Here is a 19,696-nt window from a genome sequence, read left to right on the forward strand (position 1 = left end):
TGTAAGGGAATAACAGTATTTGTATCATGATGAAGGGGAACTGTACTTGTCCCCCCCTGGCTTTGCATTGCTCTTGTGAGTGACCAGGTTCCTTAGGGTTGCTCTGGATTCAGTGATAAGTGCCTCATCTCCACCAAAAGCTATGGTTGATTCCAGTACTCATTATTCTTTTGTTTATAGAATATTTATTTGTATGAAATTTTCTGCCAGATTTGGGTCTTTTTACCTGCAGGAAGGATGAAAGCAAAGAAACTTTGAAACAAAGGTTGAGCATTGCAAAGAGATTTAGCATTGCCATTTCCTTTGTGAATGACATGCAGGTCTGCTTCTGAAGCCATCCGTGATAAATTAAGACATACTGTTTTAATATTCAGATGACTATCTATGTCAAATCTATGCTGTGCTTAATAGTGAATATGTTGTATTACATATAGTTAAATTCTGTTATATTATGAAATGGGAATTATTCCTTTTATAGTGAATAAGCGATCCTCTGGGAAAAAGGAATAATCTCATTCTATTCAGAAATCATCCCTTAGACTGTAAGTTTTATGTTATTCCTAGAGTGAAAAGAAATTCAGTGTAAGTGGTCAACTGGTATAGTGGAGCTGAATGGCTCTTTAGTGGAGGGCTTTCTGTTTTGCTTCTGAGATGCAGTGGTGGTTCTTCCTGACCTATAACAAAAAAACATTCCCTTAGGTAGTGTATTTCCTACAAGGTGAATGCTTGGATAATGTTATTTTGAGGGCTGGGTTCCAACTTAAGCCTTTTAAGGCAAGCTTCTCCTAGCAAGGATCCTGGAGCTGTCTAACATTACCTAAGGCTTAGTTTGTAAAGTGAGAGAGGTTAACTCATTTCAGTTTGTTTTCCTCTAGACAGATTTATTAATAGCCAGTTCTGTATGGTCAGAATCTTCTTTAAAAGCAAACCACAGAGTAAGGACAGGGATCAGACCCAAGATTATATGTTTACATACTGGATGCAGATGAGGTAATTGAGGCAGTAACAAAGAACCTTTGACAACATCCTTGCTGTGTCTGTCAAGCGACTGAAGGAGTCTTTGCCCTTGGATGCTTCTTGCCTCATAATTTTATATTACAAACTCCATATTAATGTTAAAACCACTAAATTTAGAGGTTTAGCTGTTTTTTTGACTTTACTAATGGGATTTAACTTCCCTTACAGTAGTGAATTTCTAGAGGAGGATTTTGTACGACAACTCTTTCGTTGCACAAGGCTTCATTTTTTAATTCTAAGGGGTGTTATTGGCACAAAAAATTGGGCAAGTCTGTCAGATATTTGTGCACACTAAACAGACACTGAACACAATACAGATGGTAATAACTTTTTGCTAATGTGAAAAGAATGTTTTAGTTAAGATCTGGAAGGTTTACTGAAACTGACTGATCTATCACTCCTGTAAAAGAAGTGTAGACAAGAAAATAGTTACTAAAACGGTAAAAGACTAGATATTTCTAGTGACGCCATGCATTTCTTGTCAATCATCAAGAGTACTAATTGGTTTGTTTTGTTTGTACTTACCCCTTATTAATTTACAACATTGACCAAATGGTCTGTGTTCTCAATTAAACGTCATTCAGCACTGTATTTTGAGTTATAGCTTGTGCTCAGTTTCATTTGACAATAAATCAAAAGCAGATGTGGATATTCATACCAAAGAAACAGGTTCTCAGGATCCTTTTAAATTCCTGGTACCATTTAGTGGGCTTTTAAACTGTATTTATTGAAGAGCATGACGATTTATGAAGGGACTGCAAAGCCTTGTCATGAAAAAAAGTCATCTTTATATAGATACAGTCCATGAAGTTGGCAGGAACTGGTGAAATACGTGGAATGATCTCTGTGTGTGTTCGTAAGTTTAGGGGTTAAGTGAACACACATTTAAAAATATATGATATTTCTGTTGGGGAAAAGAACAGCTTTCAAAACCACTTTCTGGAAAGGAAAGGAGAGAGGTTTCTCAGAATAGAGGAATGTGAGTCAGGGTTAGAGGAAACAAAAATTGTCTGAAATGCCACACAAATATTGGAGAGAAGAGGTAATGTGGAGTGATACCTGGATTGTCAGCAGCTCTGGATGGTGACCTGTGTCACTGTGCTTTCACAAAAAGGAACAAAACACTAACCTGACCAGCAGACATACACAAATTATTTAAAAATAGATTTTGGTCTCCCCTCCACCCCGTGCTGAATGTTTTTTTCCTTCCCTTGTTATTTCCCTCTGCTGTTATACAGCGGGGATTCTGTATCTAGAGTTACAGCTGCAAGACATGAGTGCCAAGCTGTTCAGTGGTTTTGTTTTGTTTTGTTTTGTTTTGTTTTGATTTCTAGGGGCAATATGTAGCAATCTTGTCTGTTTGTCTGTCTGTTTCTCTATTCAGATCCCCTGATGCCTGAATATTCAAGTCTTCATGTAGCAGGAAGACAGCCTCATGCTCTTTTACCTGTTAGCTCAGTTTGTGTCTGTGTGTGACAGAAGTGCTGTCCTGAAGAGGTAATTGCCCTTTGAGATGCAGAGAACAAAAAGCTGTTTGCTGCTTGCCTTGTTTGAAAGTCATGTAGCTAAGGTGTATTTTCCCCTCAGAAATGGTCATTTTCTCCTCAAAAATGGTCTTTTACTGATGCTTCCCACTTACTCAAACCCTCATCTTTTAAGAGGGCTTGGTAAGCATTTGTTCATGGGATCAGGAACTTTCTTGATCGCATAGAAAGACATGGAGAGTTTGTGTTTCAGCAGTTTCAGAGGACATTTTTCGCAGTCTAATTTTGTAAAACAGAGATCCCTGGTAATTTACTAAGCAGAATTAAATCATTTATGAGATCTCTGTTGTCCTGGCTAGACTACTGAGGCACAAGCTAGTTGGTTCATTGTTCATGCAAACATGTTTCTGTATTTATGGAAAACATGGAAGTTTGATTACTATCTGAGTATCAATTGCTGAAGAACTAGGGCAATGTGTAATGCCATCCACTACCTTCACCTGCAAAGTCTGTGCACCTTTGTGTTATGCACAGGGAAACAGACACTACAGAAATTGCAAAGCTACATCCTTCCAAAATTAAGCTTTGTTCCCCTTTCTGTGCATGTTATGACATAATCACGAGTTGAAATGGCATGCTGCTAGAGCAAGCTGCTGGTAGATGGGATCTTCAGAATTGCACTGGCAGTCTCTGTTATGTGTCTTAGTCCTGTGTAAGTTGTGGGTTTTCCTCAGTTACACATATTCCACAACTTGAGTGTATTTGGGGCGTACTTTTCCACCTTTATTATGTGATTTGCAGATTGAAAGTTCTTTCTTCAAAGCTCAGATATGCTGTGGTTGCCAAAATCAAAGAAGTATGGATGGAACATATGTTTTTTTCATCTTGTTTTTCAAAAAAAAGCCCTTTTCACTGAAACAGCGTGAGAGAAACATCCTGAGTGGAGAATTCCATCCTGAATACTTAAGAAGTTGGATAGAAGTTTAAGTTGCTTATATTCTATTTTAAAATAACACAGTTAATGTTAAATATGTTAATTATATGTTAATTATAAATAGCACTACCCTCTCTGCCTGCAATGTCCCTTGTCTTATAGCATCAATTTTACAATCCATTTTTAAAAAAAGGCATTTGTACTTTTGTTCCTATTTGTCTTTGTGTTGTCTTTTGTCTTGTCTTTTTTCTTCCTGATTCTTTTCATTCTAGCTTTCTACTTCATTCTACTTTTTCACTTCATTCTGGTTTTCCACTTACGACTTAAACAATATGAGGAACAATAGGTTTGATTTGTGAAGGGTATTTTTGTCCAAGAGAATTTGGTTTCACTCCCTGTGGGTTTTGCATAGAAGCAGTAACAAAATCAAGTCCAACAGCAAAACATTGCTTGGCAGTCTCTCAGACCACAGTGTCAATGGTATATGCTTTGATTTGCGGTCTGTGTACTTGTTTTTGTGTAGTATCTACCTGAAATCAGTGAACTGACAAATCAAAATCAAATGGTCCTGAAATCAAATTGTCCTGGCCTGCCTTACTGAGAAGGGATATAAAAACTCTGCAGGTTATTTAGACTCACCTAGACTGTATGCTTTTGTTTGAGCTCAAAGGCAGATGATTTTACTTCATAAGTTTTACTTTAAGATTTTGTAATAAAACTACTCAACTCAGATCACCTCCATTTTTGGAATTTGTGTTTGTTAAGGGTGGCTTAAATACATTTACCTACTCATCATGCAACAACATGATTTTTGGACTATCATTCATAGGTCTATCAAATGTGGTCTTTTGTATTGATTGTAGCATGGTACGATCTATTTTTGAAATAAACATGGTAGTTATTTGCCTGCTACCAAACTGGAGGTCAGAATCTAATTCCTTCTACAGAAGTTCACAAAGGAAGGAGAAAGTACACCTTCACAATCCTTTGCCTTAGGGCTGCAATCAGCACCTGACCACCAGTAGGAGATTGGTAGTGGTCCCATATTTACTCAGACTCTGACAGACAGTGGCTAATCAGCATGGTAACTGCATGGTTTCTAGTCCTTGGCATGTCAACATTGCATTTTTGGAGGCACTCTGCCTGTCATCCAAAACCAAATGTACTTAGAGAGTAATTAGCAGTGCACTGTCAGACTGGAGGGATGAAATGGGCAGGAATCTGTGGCGTTTGTTCTCACTCAGGCGCTACTGAGTAGTGTCACAAGTGTTTTGTGTGAAGTATTAGAAAGAATGATCCTTAATCTGTACGTGGCAGCAGGGTGGAAGGGACTGCAGGCAGTTTTGATGCCATAATGGACAGTCTGAAGTGATGCTAGAAAACCATTGTAAGGGAGAAAAGGACAATTCAACAGGAATGATGGGAAGTGCTGTGCTGGGGTTAAAATAACCAACTGTCCAGATGGTTGTTGGGAAAAGACTAAGAATAAATCAGAAGTGTGGTTTATAATTTAGTGGATCGAAACGTAAGATTATGTTAAAATATGTTAGATCATATTTTGGGTCTTGCACTAGATTTTCAATGTTTGGATTACCTGTTTAAGCAGAAGACAACAAAGTTGCTAAAGCACTGGTCAGAATCATTGCTGTCTGATTCATAGGTGACTATCAGTCAATGTAAAAAGTGTCTCATTTCAGATGGTGTTGTGATTTCTGTGATTTTGCAGACTGTGACTGCATTGTAAATTAGTGGTTTGCCTTCTTTAACCACAGGCTCTGCTGGCAGCTGGTTCACCTTTGTTATAGTGGGAGATCTTGCAAGGGCCTAATTTATCTGTATAATTCAAATAAAAGGAGTCACATCATGAGGGAAGTAGTGTACAGATCAACCACTGTTAACTCTTTGCTGAGATGTGCAATTTCATTTTCTCTTCCAGCAAATATTGCGGCATGCCCGTGGAAATTCCACAAAAGTGATATTTCTCATTACGGATGGATATTCCAATGGGGGAGACCCAAGGCCCATTGCAGCATCCTTGCGTGAATTTGGAGTGGAGATCTTCACCTTTGGGATATGGCAGGGGAATATCCGAGAACTGAATGATATGGCATCCCACCCAAAAGAAGATCATTGTTACCTTCTTCACAGTTTTACTGAGTTTGAAGCTCTGGCGCGCAGAGCTCTTCATGAAGGTATTAATGTACTAACATCAGAAATCTACAGAGAGCAGAGGGGTCTGAATAGAAAGATCTCTAGTAGTGTCTTGCATTTACATGTCATGTAGTGTTGATTCCCTTTTGTTTCCTCGTACATTCTAGCAGAGGTGTTTGTTCCTCCATTAAAAGGATAAATTTTATTTGACTAACTCATCATAAACAAAATGTGAGCAAAATTCTCCTCATTGATATATATACATATTTACATCCATTCAGCTCTTCATTTTGTCCATGAAGAACAGACTGTATTCTTAGCCCAATGTAGCTTGTGCTGGAATGGATGAACCTTACATGATTGCCCTAAAGAGGCACCTAGTATACACTTCTGGACTAGACATAATACCTTTCGGTATCTTATATAACAACAAAATTTAGTCTGCTCAGAACTGATTTAAAACTCTCTGTGTAAGAGTAAATACAATTTGTTTTTATGACCTTATACATTCAGTAAAACTGGCAAGTGCAAGCGATAGAATGAGTTTGGACTGTGGTTTTACCCTCTTTTAATCTGCTATATTCTAGAAAAAAAAAATTCTTCCTGAAAAATAGAGTAGGTTTAGACAAGCGAGAACACACAATGAAACATTTGTTTGCAAGGCTTGACTGAGGCTTAGAGATGCATTTTCATGCCTTAGACTAGCCATTTGCATGAATTTGCTACAATTTTTAAAAACACGTGGCTTTTAAATAAGCAGGGCTTTACTGCCTTTCTGGTGCGTTACTGCTATCCTGTTTGTTCCCGGTGAGGTTGGACTGGTCTATGTGAATGTGCCAGAAGAAGGACTTGGGTTTTTTTATGGTATGACCAACTGGTTACACGTGCCATGACCAAATACTCTTCTGATGCCAAATCTGGCATCCACCAAAGCTGGGAAAAGCTGTCTCAACAGCTTCTGTTGGGAGTGAGACTGCATTCTGGCAGTGTTAGACTCAAATGAAGCCAAGTGAAAAAATTTGAGTGCACTGTGGATTTCAGTGAGCCTTTTTCCAGAACAAGGACACCAATTTATTTTCTTTATTACATTTTGAGCATAGCAAGGCTCTGCTTCACACTGATGTCACTACTGCTTAGAACTGGAACTTAGGGTTTTTAACAAACATTCCACTAGTGGCATAGTATGACGCTTGTGTGAGAACTTCTGTTTGAATTTTTTGTTAATAAGTTAATACTATTTCAGACCTACCCTCTGGCAGCTATATCCAAGAAGATATATCGCATTGTTCCTATCTCTGTGAGGCAAACGAAAACTGCTGCGACATCATGGCAAGCTGTAAATGTGGTACTCACACTGGCCAGTTTGAGTGTATATGTGAAAAAGGGTACTATGGGAAAGGACTACAACATGAATGCACAGGTGAGTCTCATGTCTCAGTATTTGGGTTTCTCTGTATGCCCTGAATACATGGCTAATCCAGTTGAGAGTGAAAAGATTTGTTTGGGATTATGGATATGAACCTGGATCAGAATGCATCCAAGTCTGGAAGACTCTCTGACTGAAGACACAGAACAGCTCTAGCAGTTAAACCCACCTCATACCTTGTCTTCAACAACAGCTCAAAGAGATGCACAGGAAAGAGGTAAGAATCAGGGAAATGTTCTGACAAAGTAAAACTTCCTTAAAACGCAGCACATCAGAAATTTGTTACTAGGAGTTTACCAAGTCTCAGGTAATGTATTTTGCTCATAGTACCTATTTCCTTCATGAATTTTTCTGATCACATTTTGAGCTTTCATAAACTTCCCTGTTTGCAGAGGGGCTATATATCTGGATCTTTGCAGGATAAATTCTTGGCAAAACTTAACAGTCAAGTAAATATGCTTTAATTCCCTCATGTTGACTTTCAATTACTAAAGAGGAAGAAAGCATTTGGGTCACTAAAGAGAAACTTGTCATCACATTTTGGTGAGATTGTTTTTGTTACTACTTTTTGGAAATGTCCTTTTAATAGTATGCATTCAAAGTCTACGGTTAAAATGACAGCACTTTACAGTTATTTGCTGAAGTATTGTATTATATTATATTCCCTGCCAATTAACACATTCTAATTCACTTAGTGCTTCTGGAACACCTTTCCTTTGTTCTATAGGCAGGCAGGAATTCACTGAGGTTTGAGTGCAGCATCTGTAGAGGAATGTAGTTCAGAATTGATGTCAGCACTGGCACATGGCATCAGAATCATATTTTATGTAAGTGGGTGCAGCTTCCTTGTGTGCTCAATTAACTCTTAACAAAGACTATTCCGTTTTGCTTATTTTCAGTTGTAAATCTAATTTATTTTAAATCAAATTTTCATAGTATTTTTTTCATTTGTCATTAAAGTCAATTTCCTTCATCTCAGGTGCCCTAGTAATCTATTGAAAAAAATAGATACAGCATTTCTGCCTCTGTCAGTAGCTTGTGTCACTAAATATTGGTTTGAGCTATTCCTAAAAATAATGGGCCATCAAAAAGACTCTTTTGATGGGGTGAGCACACCTTTCAAGCACTACCAAAAATGGTAAAACTCAGATGTCTTTAAAGGGATGCTTTGCAGCTGCAGACAAAAGTTGCATTTTTACTTCTTTGGCAGGTGCTTCTGAAATAAGTTTGTAGAAGGGGGTTGTATTAGATGATTGCAGCCATCTGCTGTGTATGTGAAAGTAATTGAAGTTGCATACATGTATTTTAGGGGGAATTTGACCTGAGTAACTCAAACCTGTTCTTCATGTCTGCTCTGTTCAACTGCTGTATTCTTCAAGACAGATAAAAAAAAGTACAGTATGTGTTCTTTGAAGGAAAAATGGCCTATTTTGAAATCTTTTATTCTGAAAAGGATTCCAACCTTTTTTTTTTTTTAACATTTCACAGCTGAGCATAGCTGTGGGTTTGTAAAGCTGTTGGCTTGTAAAACATAAGGAATCTTAAGAATGCATCTTAACTTTTCTTCACTGTATAATGTGCAAGAGGACTTGTGGCAAGTTTACAATAACAGGACTTCAATTTTAATTGAGCTACTTTTAGCTTTTGTTTGGTTAAACATGCAGATAGTCCACTAGCCTATGTTTGTTTAATACAGTAAGACTTTTTTTAAACAGTTTTCATTGAGATGGGAAATTGTTCTTCTGCTGTTATTTTTGCTATTTTTGCTATATTTATCTGTTATTTTTGATATTTTGTTTATTTTCTGTGACTATTTTCTGTATGCACTTGTCTTCTGCATTATACCACTCTGGTTTTAAATATGAGGCATCAGAGGAACATGCAAAAATCGTCATAATAAAAATTCATAACTACCAAAAATTACTCTCTAGGAAGCTTCTATAAAATAAAATAACCACATGCTTAGTACCGAAAAGTAGAAGTTGGCTTCAGTGCCCTCCTCCTGTTCTTTGTAATAATGTTCATGATGTGCCACAGGAGGAGGAACAGACTGACTGTTTTCTATTTCAAAAAGCAAACCAGACAAAAGCTTCTTGGCCCACACTAGGAGCCTCATGTGGCCAGAGATGTCTGTGACAATTGTGGCAGAGGAAGAGAGAGAGAGGAAGAAGGGAGGCAGTATTGTGATCGGTCCCGAGTATTGTAAAGTACATGAACACCTCTTCTTCAATACTCTTCACTTTTGCTTCTCCTTCTTTTCCTTGATTACAAATATTGAGTTTCAAACTAGACAACCAAAGAAAAATTCAGAAATCAGCAAAAATAAATTTCGTGAGTTTCACTAAGATTGTGTCTTCCATTTCACCAGTAAAAAGGTGACCTGTTCAAGGTAACTGCACCTTTTATAGAAGAATAAAACAAATGTCCAGATCTCTATTTGTATCTTCTTCTCTGTCATAGAAGATTAGGATATATGTTTTTAACACAGTCTTTTCACAGGCTGTGGGGTTTTTTTGGCAAGACTCTTCTGGTAAAGTTCTGTTTTAAGATACAAGATGATGCAAATAAAGGATGATACCCATCATGTTCATCTCATCAATTACTCCTAAGCCCAGCCACAGGTACTGGAGAGATTAGGAAATTGTTGTATTATAACTACTAGTTTCTTTTATATAACATGTAGACTCCATTTTCTGTATCCATGAAGATGATGTGTAGTTCACGGAGCAGAACTAGTAAATTAATTCCATGTAATCTAGGCTGGTTTTTTGTTCTTTTGTTTATATTTGGTTCACTGTTTGGCTATAATTATTGAAATGTAGAATTTCATCATAGGTATGAGTATTTAATAGGCTGCTTAGGCTTTTATTTAGGAATATGCAGCATATCAGTCATCATATGCACAACCACTAGGGCAACAGTTTTTTCTTCAAAACACCACATGGTTTAGATCTGTAAAGAACCTTTCCAACAAAACCTGAAATAATATGAAGACTTTACTTTTTTTTTTTTTTACAAATTTTGATTCAGAACACATTCACTGAAAAGACTTTGAACTGAGAAAATGTAGGTCCAGCAAGGCAGGGGAGATTTGCATTTTCTGGTTTCTTGTATTGTGGACCCAATTTTCAGCAGAGCATTTCTTCCATGAGATTTTCAGGATTGTTCCCATTAAGAATGCAAAACAAACCCCGCTGTTCATAAATTGGATAGCTTTCGAGTTAGAAAAAAAAATTGTGTTTAGTATATTACTAGCAGTTTTTTTCTTAGTCACACAGAAAGAACTTTACTTCCAGTGGTGATTCCAAGAGCCTAGTCCAAGAAAAGTAAACATCTCTTCTGCCATGCTGTCTGTTTCCTCCCTTCCTTTTGAGAGGAGCTTCTACCCCACAGGAGGCTGAATCACCCTTTCTCAATATTTCTTTATGGGAGGTGTTTCTTTAGCTATCTTGTAGGAGTTACTGGCTTAATGAAGCTTTGCCAACCATCTTGAACTTACCAGACAGTACTTGGAAATTTTCACTGAGTTTACGAGATCCCTCCAAGTCCGAAGGGATCCATACTTAACAAGACATGTAATAACATACCTGTATTCTTCAGTAGGTGCCTAGAATGAATCTGGAGGAGAACCACCAACAGCACTTTGAGATTCCCATAGACAGGGAGTGAAAAGAAAGCAAGAAAAGGACTGTGAAAAAGAAAGTGTACAAAATGTTTCCAGACATCGTAAGATTTCAGGCTAAATTTGCCTTTGAATCTGAAGGTTTGAATTAGTTCACAGAACTGCAGATTTTTAAGCTCTTAGAACTTAGGTTCTTGCTCTCTCACAAAGCAATGCTATTTAATGCTTTCAGTCATTGATTCTGCATCTTAAAACTTGGCAGAAGTTTGTTCTGATTCCTCTTTTCTCCTTTGCTTTTAATTTATAAATCAGAAAAATACTCTTCAGTTCTAACTTAGCTGTCACTCCAAGAAGGCTCCTTGTGAGACCTGCAGCAGTTGAAAACTGACAAATTGAAAAAGGAGCCTTTGAGGAAAAAGTTAAATGGCTACTACTACTGTGTTGTTTTGTGTCACATAAACCTGCAGATCTTGATAAACGAAAAGAAGAAAGCAAATAAAATTTTTAAAGAGGATAAGTTAGAAAAACTTGGATTACAGCTGAGAAAGGAAGTTTGGATGTACATGCTTAATGAAGCATTAATGTAATGCTTACAAAACCTGATCAGTTTGGAAAGACTTGGGGGTTAGAGTCACCTACTGTAGGGACAGAAAGGCTTTATTGGAGAGACCTTTTTCTGTGTACAACATCTGTCAGTCAGTGATTCTCTCCTTTTATTGAACAGCTCTCTAATCAGGAACCCATTTCTGTAACCCTTTGGAAGATGAGATAATTTTCTATACTTTACTCTTTGATTTGTAATTTATTTGTTTTTTAAAAATTATACTCCCAAATTTAGTCTTCTTTTGTTAGGGCTTCTGTTGAGTGACTTCTTCTCTGTGACAATATGCAGAGGTTCTGTTGTGAAAAAATGATTGGCTGTCATGTAAGGAGGAGGGATCTAAACCAAGAGGAAGGATGCAAACTACTCATGACTAAGCAATGGTGAATCAATATCTAATTAATACTAGTAAAAATATTCCTTACTGCCATTCTATGTATTTTTTTTTTCTCTTTCTTATAAATCTTGTGACTCTTTATGGGTAACAGTTTGAGTATAACATTATGATGGTTAAATACAGAAGAAATGTAAATGTGTTTTTCTGGTGAGGGTATCCTTTTGTGATTAAACTCTGCAGTAACATAATAGGTGATTACGGGAGAAATGTAAATCGATCTGCTTTTCCACTGAAAGTGCTGGAAGACAAGTGGATGAGAAAGGTGAATATAAAAAACAAGTGCTATACACAAGGGTATGGAAATTTAGTAGGTTAATTATATTTTTAAAAATCTTTTCAAGACTTAATAATGCAAAACCATTAATAATTAATGTTTTCACAAAGACTGAAGAAAACGGCTTTTACAAGTATTTTGTGTGTAAAATAAATACATCTAGAAGCATGCAGACATGGTCTTCCAGATTTTTTACATTTAAATCTGATTTCTCAAGAATTTGTTCCCTGAAGCCCAGTATTTCCTGCTTTGCTTTTGGAAATTCAGGTAGAGGTTCTCCTACTTGTTGCTGTAGGAAGCAAAGCAAAGGGAGAGGGAAAAAATTATTTGGATGCTGCAAGATTTTTCAAAATGAAGCACACCATAGAGAAGAATTCCTTTGGTTTGATAATTTAAAAGCATGTAATTTCCCACCTTTACAATGTGCTTTATGAAGATGAGGGTGGAAGCTTCTTTTGCTGAGTCCTTCAAGCCTTATGACCTTGTACCCATAGAGTGATACCAAAATGTTCCTAAGGCATGGTGTGTATGAAGTGATAACGGGTTTGTCAATTACTAAAGTGTTTCTTGTGGTAGTATAAAACCTCTATGATCTGCTCTTCTTCTGAGAAGCCTGCGAAGAGAAACAGCAGCAAAACAAGTGGGTTTTTTCCAGGAAAAAAAAACTGATGAGGTTGGAATTTTATTTTCTTTCTTTTGGAATTGAAATACTCACAAGTCAGGTGGGACAGATCATGCAGATTTTCTTGAGGGCTTTCATTTGTTTTCTTGGAGGATTGTCGCTCTGTTTAAGATAATGTGAACCCCATAATTTCCAAGGTGGAATTTAAATCCAGATCCAGTCCATTAGTTAAAATCTTTAACAAACTCTAGAGTCAGACACTCAGCTCTGCAAACCATAATAAAAACGTCAAAGTTCTGATATCTAACCCCAAGGGCTGTGCCTGCAAAATTCTAAAGAAGAAGCTTTTCTTAGTTAATTTGGTAAAAGTGTTTTCACAAACAAATGGCACACGAAGCTTCTGGTGGTTTTTAACCATATCCATAGCTTTGATAAGCCAGTTGAAGTGGAACAGAATTTCCAATAGGTTTAATGAGTTCTGGTCCTTGGAACCAAGTGACTCACTTTTCGCCCTTCAGCAGGCCTTGTGTATCAATTTAAATACATTTTCTGTTGCAAAAGCAAAAATTGTAAGTAACATGATAGCTAATATGGGTAACAAAGTTTCTATGGTATATATTTTTGTAACCCTGTACATGTCACTTGTTTCCTTTGAATTTTAAACCTAACTGTAGTGGAGAAAACACACAAAAACTAAAAAACAAACAAACAAACAAACAAAAACAACAACAACAAAAAAGTATCAACACAAAGGTTTTATCTGCATTCATGCACCATTTCTGAGGAAATTCTTTAAAAATTAAGCTGTAAGGTGAAGGTTCAATTATGATATATGCAGACCAGAAAAGCCGAGGTGTAGTTTTACGTCTGTACAAGGTATTGAAAAACATCCCATCCTTTCAAACGAGATGTCATCTGAGGCTTTAGAAAATAAATTTCTATGCCCAAACTTTTGTTCTTTTGTAAAAAATACAGAGCTCTTTGGGAAATAGGTTTGTGATGCACAAGTTACCCTTTTTTCCTTATCTTGGAAGTGACTTGTCCTGGTCTCCTCAGAATGTCATGAAATAAATCTTCCAGACAAAGTACGTATGTGCAATTTGGGGAGAAAAATCAACCATTTGCAGGGCTTAAGAGGAGCTGAAACAGGCCTCTGATTAGAAATAGACATGACATAGAAATAGCCTCCAGCTTTCTGTGCCAGTCAGACTTAGGCTCTCTATGGAGCACCCAAGCTGTTCTTTGGCCACAATGCAAACATTACATGCAGTCATCCTAATGAAGAAGGCTCCAGGTGTAAATGCAGCACCAGCTAGGTTTAGCCTTTGGTCAAATGCCTGTAAAACCTTTAGTGTTAAGCCTGGGCTTTTCCCTGAGACTCCTGACAGGATAAAAAGCAGGTTCCCTTACCTTCATTCAAATTTTACATGATTTGAAAACATTTTCAGCTGTGCAGTCATGGGAGAGGGGATAGTTTACAAAGTTTATGCTGAACACGCCTTCTTTAACTGCTTGAAATGTTCCTCAGCCAATTATCATTGATTTTTAAACAGTTTAAGCTCACACCATTTTAACCCAAGGATCCAAGGGAATGGCCTGAAGCTGTGTCAGGGAAGGTTCAGGTTGGATATAAGAAAAAGGTTCTTCATGCACAGCGTGACTGAGCACTGGAACAGGATCCCCAGGGAAGTGATCACAGCACCAAGCCTGACAGAGTTCAAGAAGCACTTGGATGGTACTCTCAGGCACATGGTGTGACTCTTGGGGATTGTCCTGTGCAGGAGTTAGGAGTTGGACTCGATGATCCTTGTGGGTCCCTTCCAACTCAGCATATTCTGTGACTCTGTGATCAAGGGCCTTTGATAAGCCTTTGATGGTCTTGCAGATTTGAAAATCTGTTTCAGGATTGGGACTTGCATCATACCAGGCACTTATTGGAATAGTTGTCCATTGAATCCCTTAATGAAAGTCTTTCTACTGCAACATTCTTTTTTTACCTCAGTGGATCCCTTGGTGACATCTTGCCTTCTCTACCTTGTCAGAAACATATAGCCAGGATGTTTTCACAGACATGCATGCACATGTGTTGTTCCTGAATTTGTGCTCTCTCACAAGTTAAAAGCAGACATCTTAGCATTCTGTGAGCTTTTAAGTAGCTCTTGTCTTAGTGAAAAAAAAAAATCCATGAAAGAGTGCATCGGAGATGAAACAATATAGCAGTATATAGCAAAGAGTGTTAATTTTTGAAGGGAGGAGAGAGATTAAGAAACTTAGAACTTGTTTTAATTAACTGTTTTGTCCATAGTGGCTCTCTAAGGCTCCAAAGCTTCACCTGTAACTACTTATGTCATTGCCAGGATGTAACTTACTGTACAATTAACTTGTAATGTTTAGTGTTAGTGCCTGTACATGTGAGATTGTGAATAGGTATCAGGATTTCTAGCTCATAAAGTTGCTCCCAAAGTCATGTCAAAGTTGATTTGTTTAACTAGACTGGAGCATAATGCTCTTAATGTGATAAAATCAGGCATCTCCTGTGTCTCTGCATTTGGATTTTGATGGATTATACGCAATGTTTTTGTCACTTAGACAAATTTGACTCTTAACTCTCAGAATCAATTTTGAATTTAACATGGAGTTTAGGAATATTTTCATTTTGTTTTAAATCCTTGTCTGGACTTATGCTGTGAAATTCACTCTACCCAGGCCAGTGAGTATTTGCGGAGTGCTTTCTCTGTAAGAATGAGTTCTGTTCCTTTCAACATTTTAAACAAAATCTTCTACTTTTCTCCCAATATGAAAGAACTATTTTGTATAAAATGCAATTTGCATCATTTGCAAATGTTCAGAGGTTATTTTTGTTATTTTTCGTGGTTTCACTGAGTGGGAGAAGAAAATATAGAAGCAAAGGTGCACAAAGCTCATTGGGTCAAAACCTGTAGTTACATAAGAGATTTGTTTGCAGATTTTGACCTAAGCAAAGCCTTTCAAGGGTTATGTACCCAAAAGGCAATAGACGTGGTCCTTCCACTACCTTTTGTCCTCTTGGCTACCACCATCATAAGAAAATAAAACACGATAGTGAGAAGGGTTGAGATGGCTTTTCTGTTGCCTCTTCTGTGCAGCCCTGTCCCACTGACATCTCTGGGCGCTCTGTGGAAAACTGTCTGGCAGGTTCCTCGAATCGCTTCACTTCAAGGAGGAACCCTCTCTGTCTTCTGCAGCTGTGCTCCTCACTCCCTCCTGCTGTGCACATCCTCTGTTTCTTCAGCTGCAGGGGTCCAGAAGTACTTCAGGTTCTGGTACCACTTGAGCAAAGGCAGTGGGCAGCAAGAAGAGTATGTTGGAAAAAACACCTTGATGAATACGGGTCAAAAACCTGCTGAACTTAGAGCAGAATTAGGTCATGTGAGTTTCAGATATTCTGTTATAAGCTTAATATATCTGCCAAGTACTCAACAGCCAGAATGGAGCACTTTGGTTGACTGTCTTGTAAGCAGCCTTCTTTTCTTCTATCGCTCTAAAAACTTCTCTCCCAGAAACAATACTAATTGCATAGCAGAGTGTGGTCTGGTCCCTTGGGAATGAGAAGGCAGCAGCACAGATCAGTTTCATCGAACAGGAAATTGGCTTCTCCTGGTTCTATTCGTGTTTTGATGAAAAGAGAATCAGGACTGTGCACATAAATGGGAACCTCTTCAGGCCAAAACCCTAGAGTTTAATTTGTTACCATGCAAAACAAAGCCAGAACAGCAACTCACTCTTCCAATACAGTTTGAGAAGTTCATTTTTTTCTCCCTAGCCTGAAATTTATTGAATAGGAAGTATTTTAGTCGGCGAGAGCGGGAAGAATTAATGGACCTTGGGGTGGGTGGGGAGTTGAGGAACATTTATTTTTCTAAGTGTGTATAACGTAGTTAAACATCTAGCCTAATTTTAGTCGTGTCATTAGATATAATTTGGACCTGACAGATTTGAAACAAAACCCAGTAAAATTAAGCACTAAATTGCAGGTTTTTAGCAGTGTAAAGCATAGAGGAATAGCAAAAATCTCCATCTGTGTGACTGATTCTACACAGAGCTGCACCCATTGTAACAACCTAAGATCTGGCTCCTTCTCCTGACCATTACAAAAATCTGCTGGGTTGTTTTTTTTTTCCATGGCATCAAAAGAAACATTCTGAGGATAGCTAAAAAAAAAAAAGTGGAGTTTTGCCCCAAAAAGTTCAAAGAAAGAGTGCTCCCTTGTAAATGCTAGTAAATACCCATACAAAGTTTCCATGTCCTTGTGGCATATAGTTTGTTTCTCAAACAAAATTGCCGGAAGATAAAATACAAGAACTTTTCTACACTGTGGCTACTAAAGCTGCATGTCTTTTTCCACAGGCTATTGCCATTAATTCTAGCCTGTTTTTTGGTTAGATCTTCACAGATTAGTTAAGAGTATAACATTTCTATGACTATTGTCAGTCTTCACTTCAGCTCCAGTTTTTAGTTTTATGGTAGAAAAGTGCTTGCTACATTCTCTCTATATTCCCCTAAAAAAAAACTCTTCATTTGAAAGTACACATAAGTAATATTTAAAACTGTATCAAGATAGAGACAGGAAATACAAGTTTTCTGGTCCAGTCCAGTTTGGAGGAGCTCTAGTAATTTTAAATGCAGGAGATAACTGTTTAAATCTTCTGGATCTGTTTCCTGTGTGACACAGCAGTACCATGAGTCTCAAGACAGCAGGTATGAAGAGGAGTTTTCTTGCAGGAATATGAAGTGCTTCAAAAGTCACTCAGGTAACTCAGTTCATAGGACTAAGTTTTTCTAAATACAAGGAGGGGGGCGGGGGGCTGAGTAGCCGTATTCTGAGAAGTCATGGCGTCAACACAGAACATAAGGAATGCTTGACAAGCTTCATGGTTATACAACAGAAGAGCTACATGTAGTGAAGGTGGTGTTTCTTTTAGACTTCTATTATTGTCTGTCTCATAGAGACATTAGTATGTGTACCTGAATATACTCTAGTCCTTTAGCCCTATTGCTGCTGTAAGCTTGGCAAAGAATATCGCATGAAATGCAAATGTTGAATTTCCCTCTTTTGACAGTCTAAGCCTTTGCCTCAACTTTGTGAGAATCAGAATATGCTGTCACTTGCAAATCTCTTCACTTGAACTGTGAATTGTACAGGAGTAAAACATATATTTTTTTCTTCTGTTATTTCTGAATGGAAATTCAAAATGCAATGCCTTATGAAATGCAACACCATTTTTAAAACATGGTACTTCTGTGTGCATTCATATTCTTCCTGATTGGCCAAAAACACTTCAAAGAACTGTCACAGTAGCAGCACAGAGATGCAGGTTAGGTCATGGCACAGGAATACACAAAGGCAAGGGCACTTGGTCTTCATTAGTGACTTGATTTCAGCAATGGCAGTAGCCAGGCTGTATTCATGTGTAGCTTTTTAGGTGGACCAGTAGCCCACCTTGTGTCCACAGTCCAAACCCATGAGAACAGAAGTAATGTGATCACAAAAAATTGGACTGAGAAGGACCATACCAGCCTCAGACACTGAGGCACCCTGTGGCAGTATCTCTTTAATGTAACAGTAGCTGAGGTTTACCTTCTTTTCTACCTTTTCACTACTTAGCGGTGATACTCCTTTTCAGTACTCATAAAATCATAAAACCATTCAGATCAGATAAGACCATTAAGATAACAAAATTCTGACAATTAACATAGCACTGCCAAGTCCAGCACTAAACCATTTCCCTAAGTACCATGTCTACATATCTTTTAAATACTTCTGGGTTTGATGACTCCGCCACTTGCCTGGGCAGCCTGTTCCTTTTGGTGAAAAAATTTTCATAATATCCAACCTAAACCTCCCCTCGTGCCACTTCAGGCCTTTTCCTTTTGCCCTCTCACTTGCAACCTAGAAAAAGAGACTAACCCCCACTTCACTACAGCTTCCTTTCAGGTAGCTGTAGAGAGTGATAAGGTTCCTTCCAAACCTCCTTTTCTCGAGGCTAAACACCCCCAAGCTCTCTCAGATGCTCCTCATAACACTTGTGCTCCAGAGCCTTTTCCATCTTCATTACCCTTCATTACACTAGCTCCTCAGTGTCCTTCTTGTAGTGAGAGACCCGAAGCTCATCCATGATAATGGCTCTCCTAGACTAGGTGCCAGAGGAGTTTGGCCTAGATGCAGTACTAAGCTACACTGTGGCCCCACGAATGTGGTTTGCCTGGCCCTCAATTCCAGCTGAAAAATGAGGTCTCATGCTCTGCTAGCCTCCAGGATTCTGTTGTCTTCACTCTCTTGATAGCACTTCACCTTCACCAGGATTTCTTCAGGTGCTGCCTGGGAATTTTCCACTCTGTCACAGTCAAGAAGGCAACTTTGCACCCTGAGAGCATGTGAGAAGCTCCTTATTGCTGTCTTGTTCCCTTGTTTCTTTTCAACTACCTATCCCTCCCCTGTAACAGATGGAGGTGATGGATTACAGCTGTTACTTGTCTGGTTTTTTCTTCAAGGATGAAGCACAGACAACTACTAAAGGTAGTAAGTTGAAGGTCTGTGAATGCAATGCTCCCAAAAGCTGTCTGTAACATCTTAAATTTCACCCCAAATGATGTTAGAGATTGATTTATTCTCATTACTTTTAAAGTAATTTTGGGAGGCCTCCTACATTGAAATAGAAAGTGCAGTGCCTCATACATTCCTACATCAGAGAGTTTATAATTTGTCACTTGCATCCCTCACTGGTTCACAGTCTGCAAAAGCAACTAGCCAAGAACTTGGCTCCAACTCATGAAAAACTGGGATACTTTTAGACAGAATTAATTATCTTGTGATAACTACCTAATTGGAATCAAGTACTGTTTAGAAATAGATTTTCTAGCTAAATATCTGTGGTTTAATAATCACCTTGGGTTAAGCCTTGATTCTGTTAAGCAGTGATTTAATAATTATTGCTGCTTACCTTTGTTTTTCCTTTTTGCTTCAGATTGCAGTTAAGAGTGTTCCCTCCTTCTTATTCTCCATCTCTGCAGACGTAGATGGTCTTATTTATGACAAAAGAGCTTAGAAAAAGGGCATGCAATTAAAGGAGAGGGTAGGACCAGAAGTGTGGCAGACCTTTTATCTCCCTAAACATGCAAAGAATCTTGC

The 19,696-nt window shown here is 38.0% G+C and overlaps 1 protein-coding gene across 1 annotated transcript in view; it reads left to right on the top strand.

Annotated features, from left to right (window-relative positions):
- SVEP1 (sushi, von Willebrand factor type A, EGF and pentraxin domain containing 1) overlaps positions 1–19,696 on the top strand; it is a 122,892-nt gene that overhangs the window by 11,231 nt on the left and 91,965 nt on the right. Inside the window, exons 2-3 of the mRNA XM_051789247.1 lie at positions 5,372–5,627; positions 6,830–7,006. Coding sequence (XP_051645207.1) covers positions 5,372–5,627; positions 6,830–7,006 — 433 coding nt within the window. The remainder of the gene's footprint in view (positions 1–5,371; positions 5,628–6,829; positions 7,007–19,696) is intronic.

Source organism: Manacus candei, unplaced genomic scaffold (genome assembly GCF_025592945.1).
Source record: "Manacus candei isolate 608988 ecotype Guabito, Panama unplaced genomic scaffold, ASM2559294v1 h1tg000027l, whole genome shotgun sequence".
NCBI classification, from domain to species: Eukaryota; Metazoa; Chordata; class Aves; order Passeriformes; family Pipridae; genus Manacus; species Manacus candei.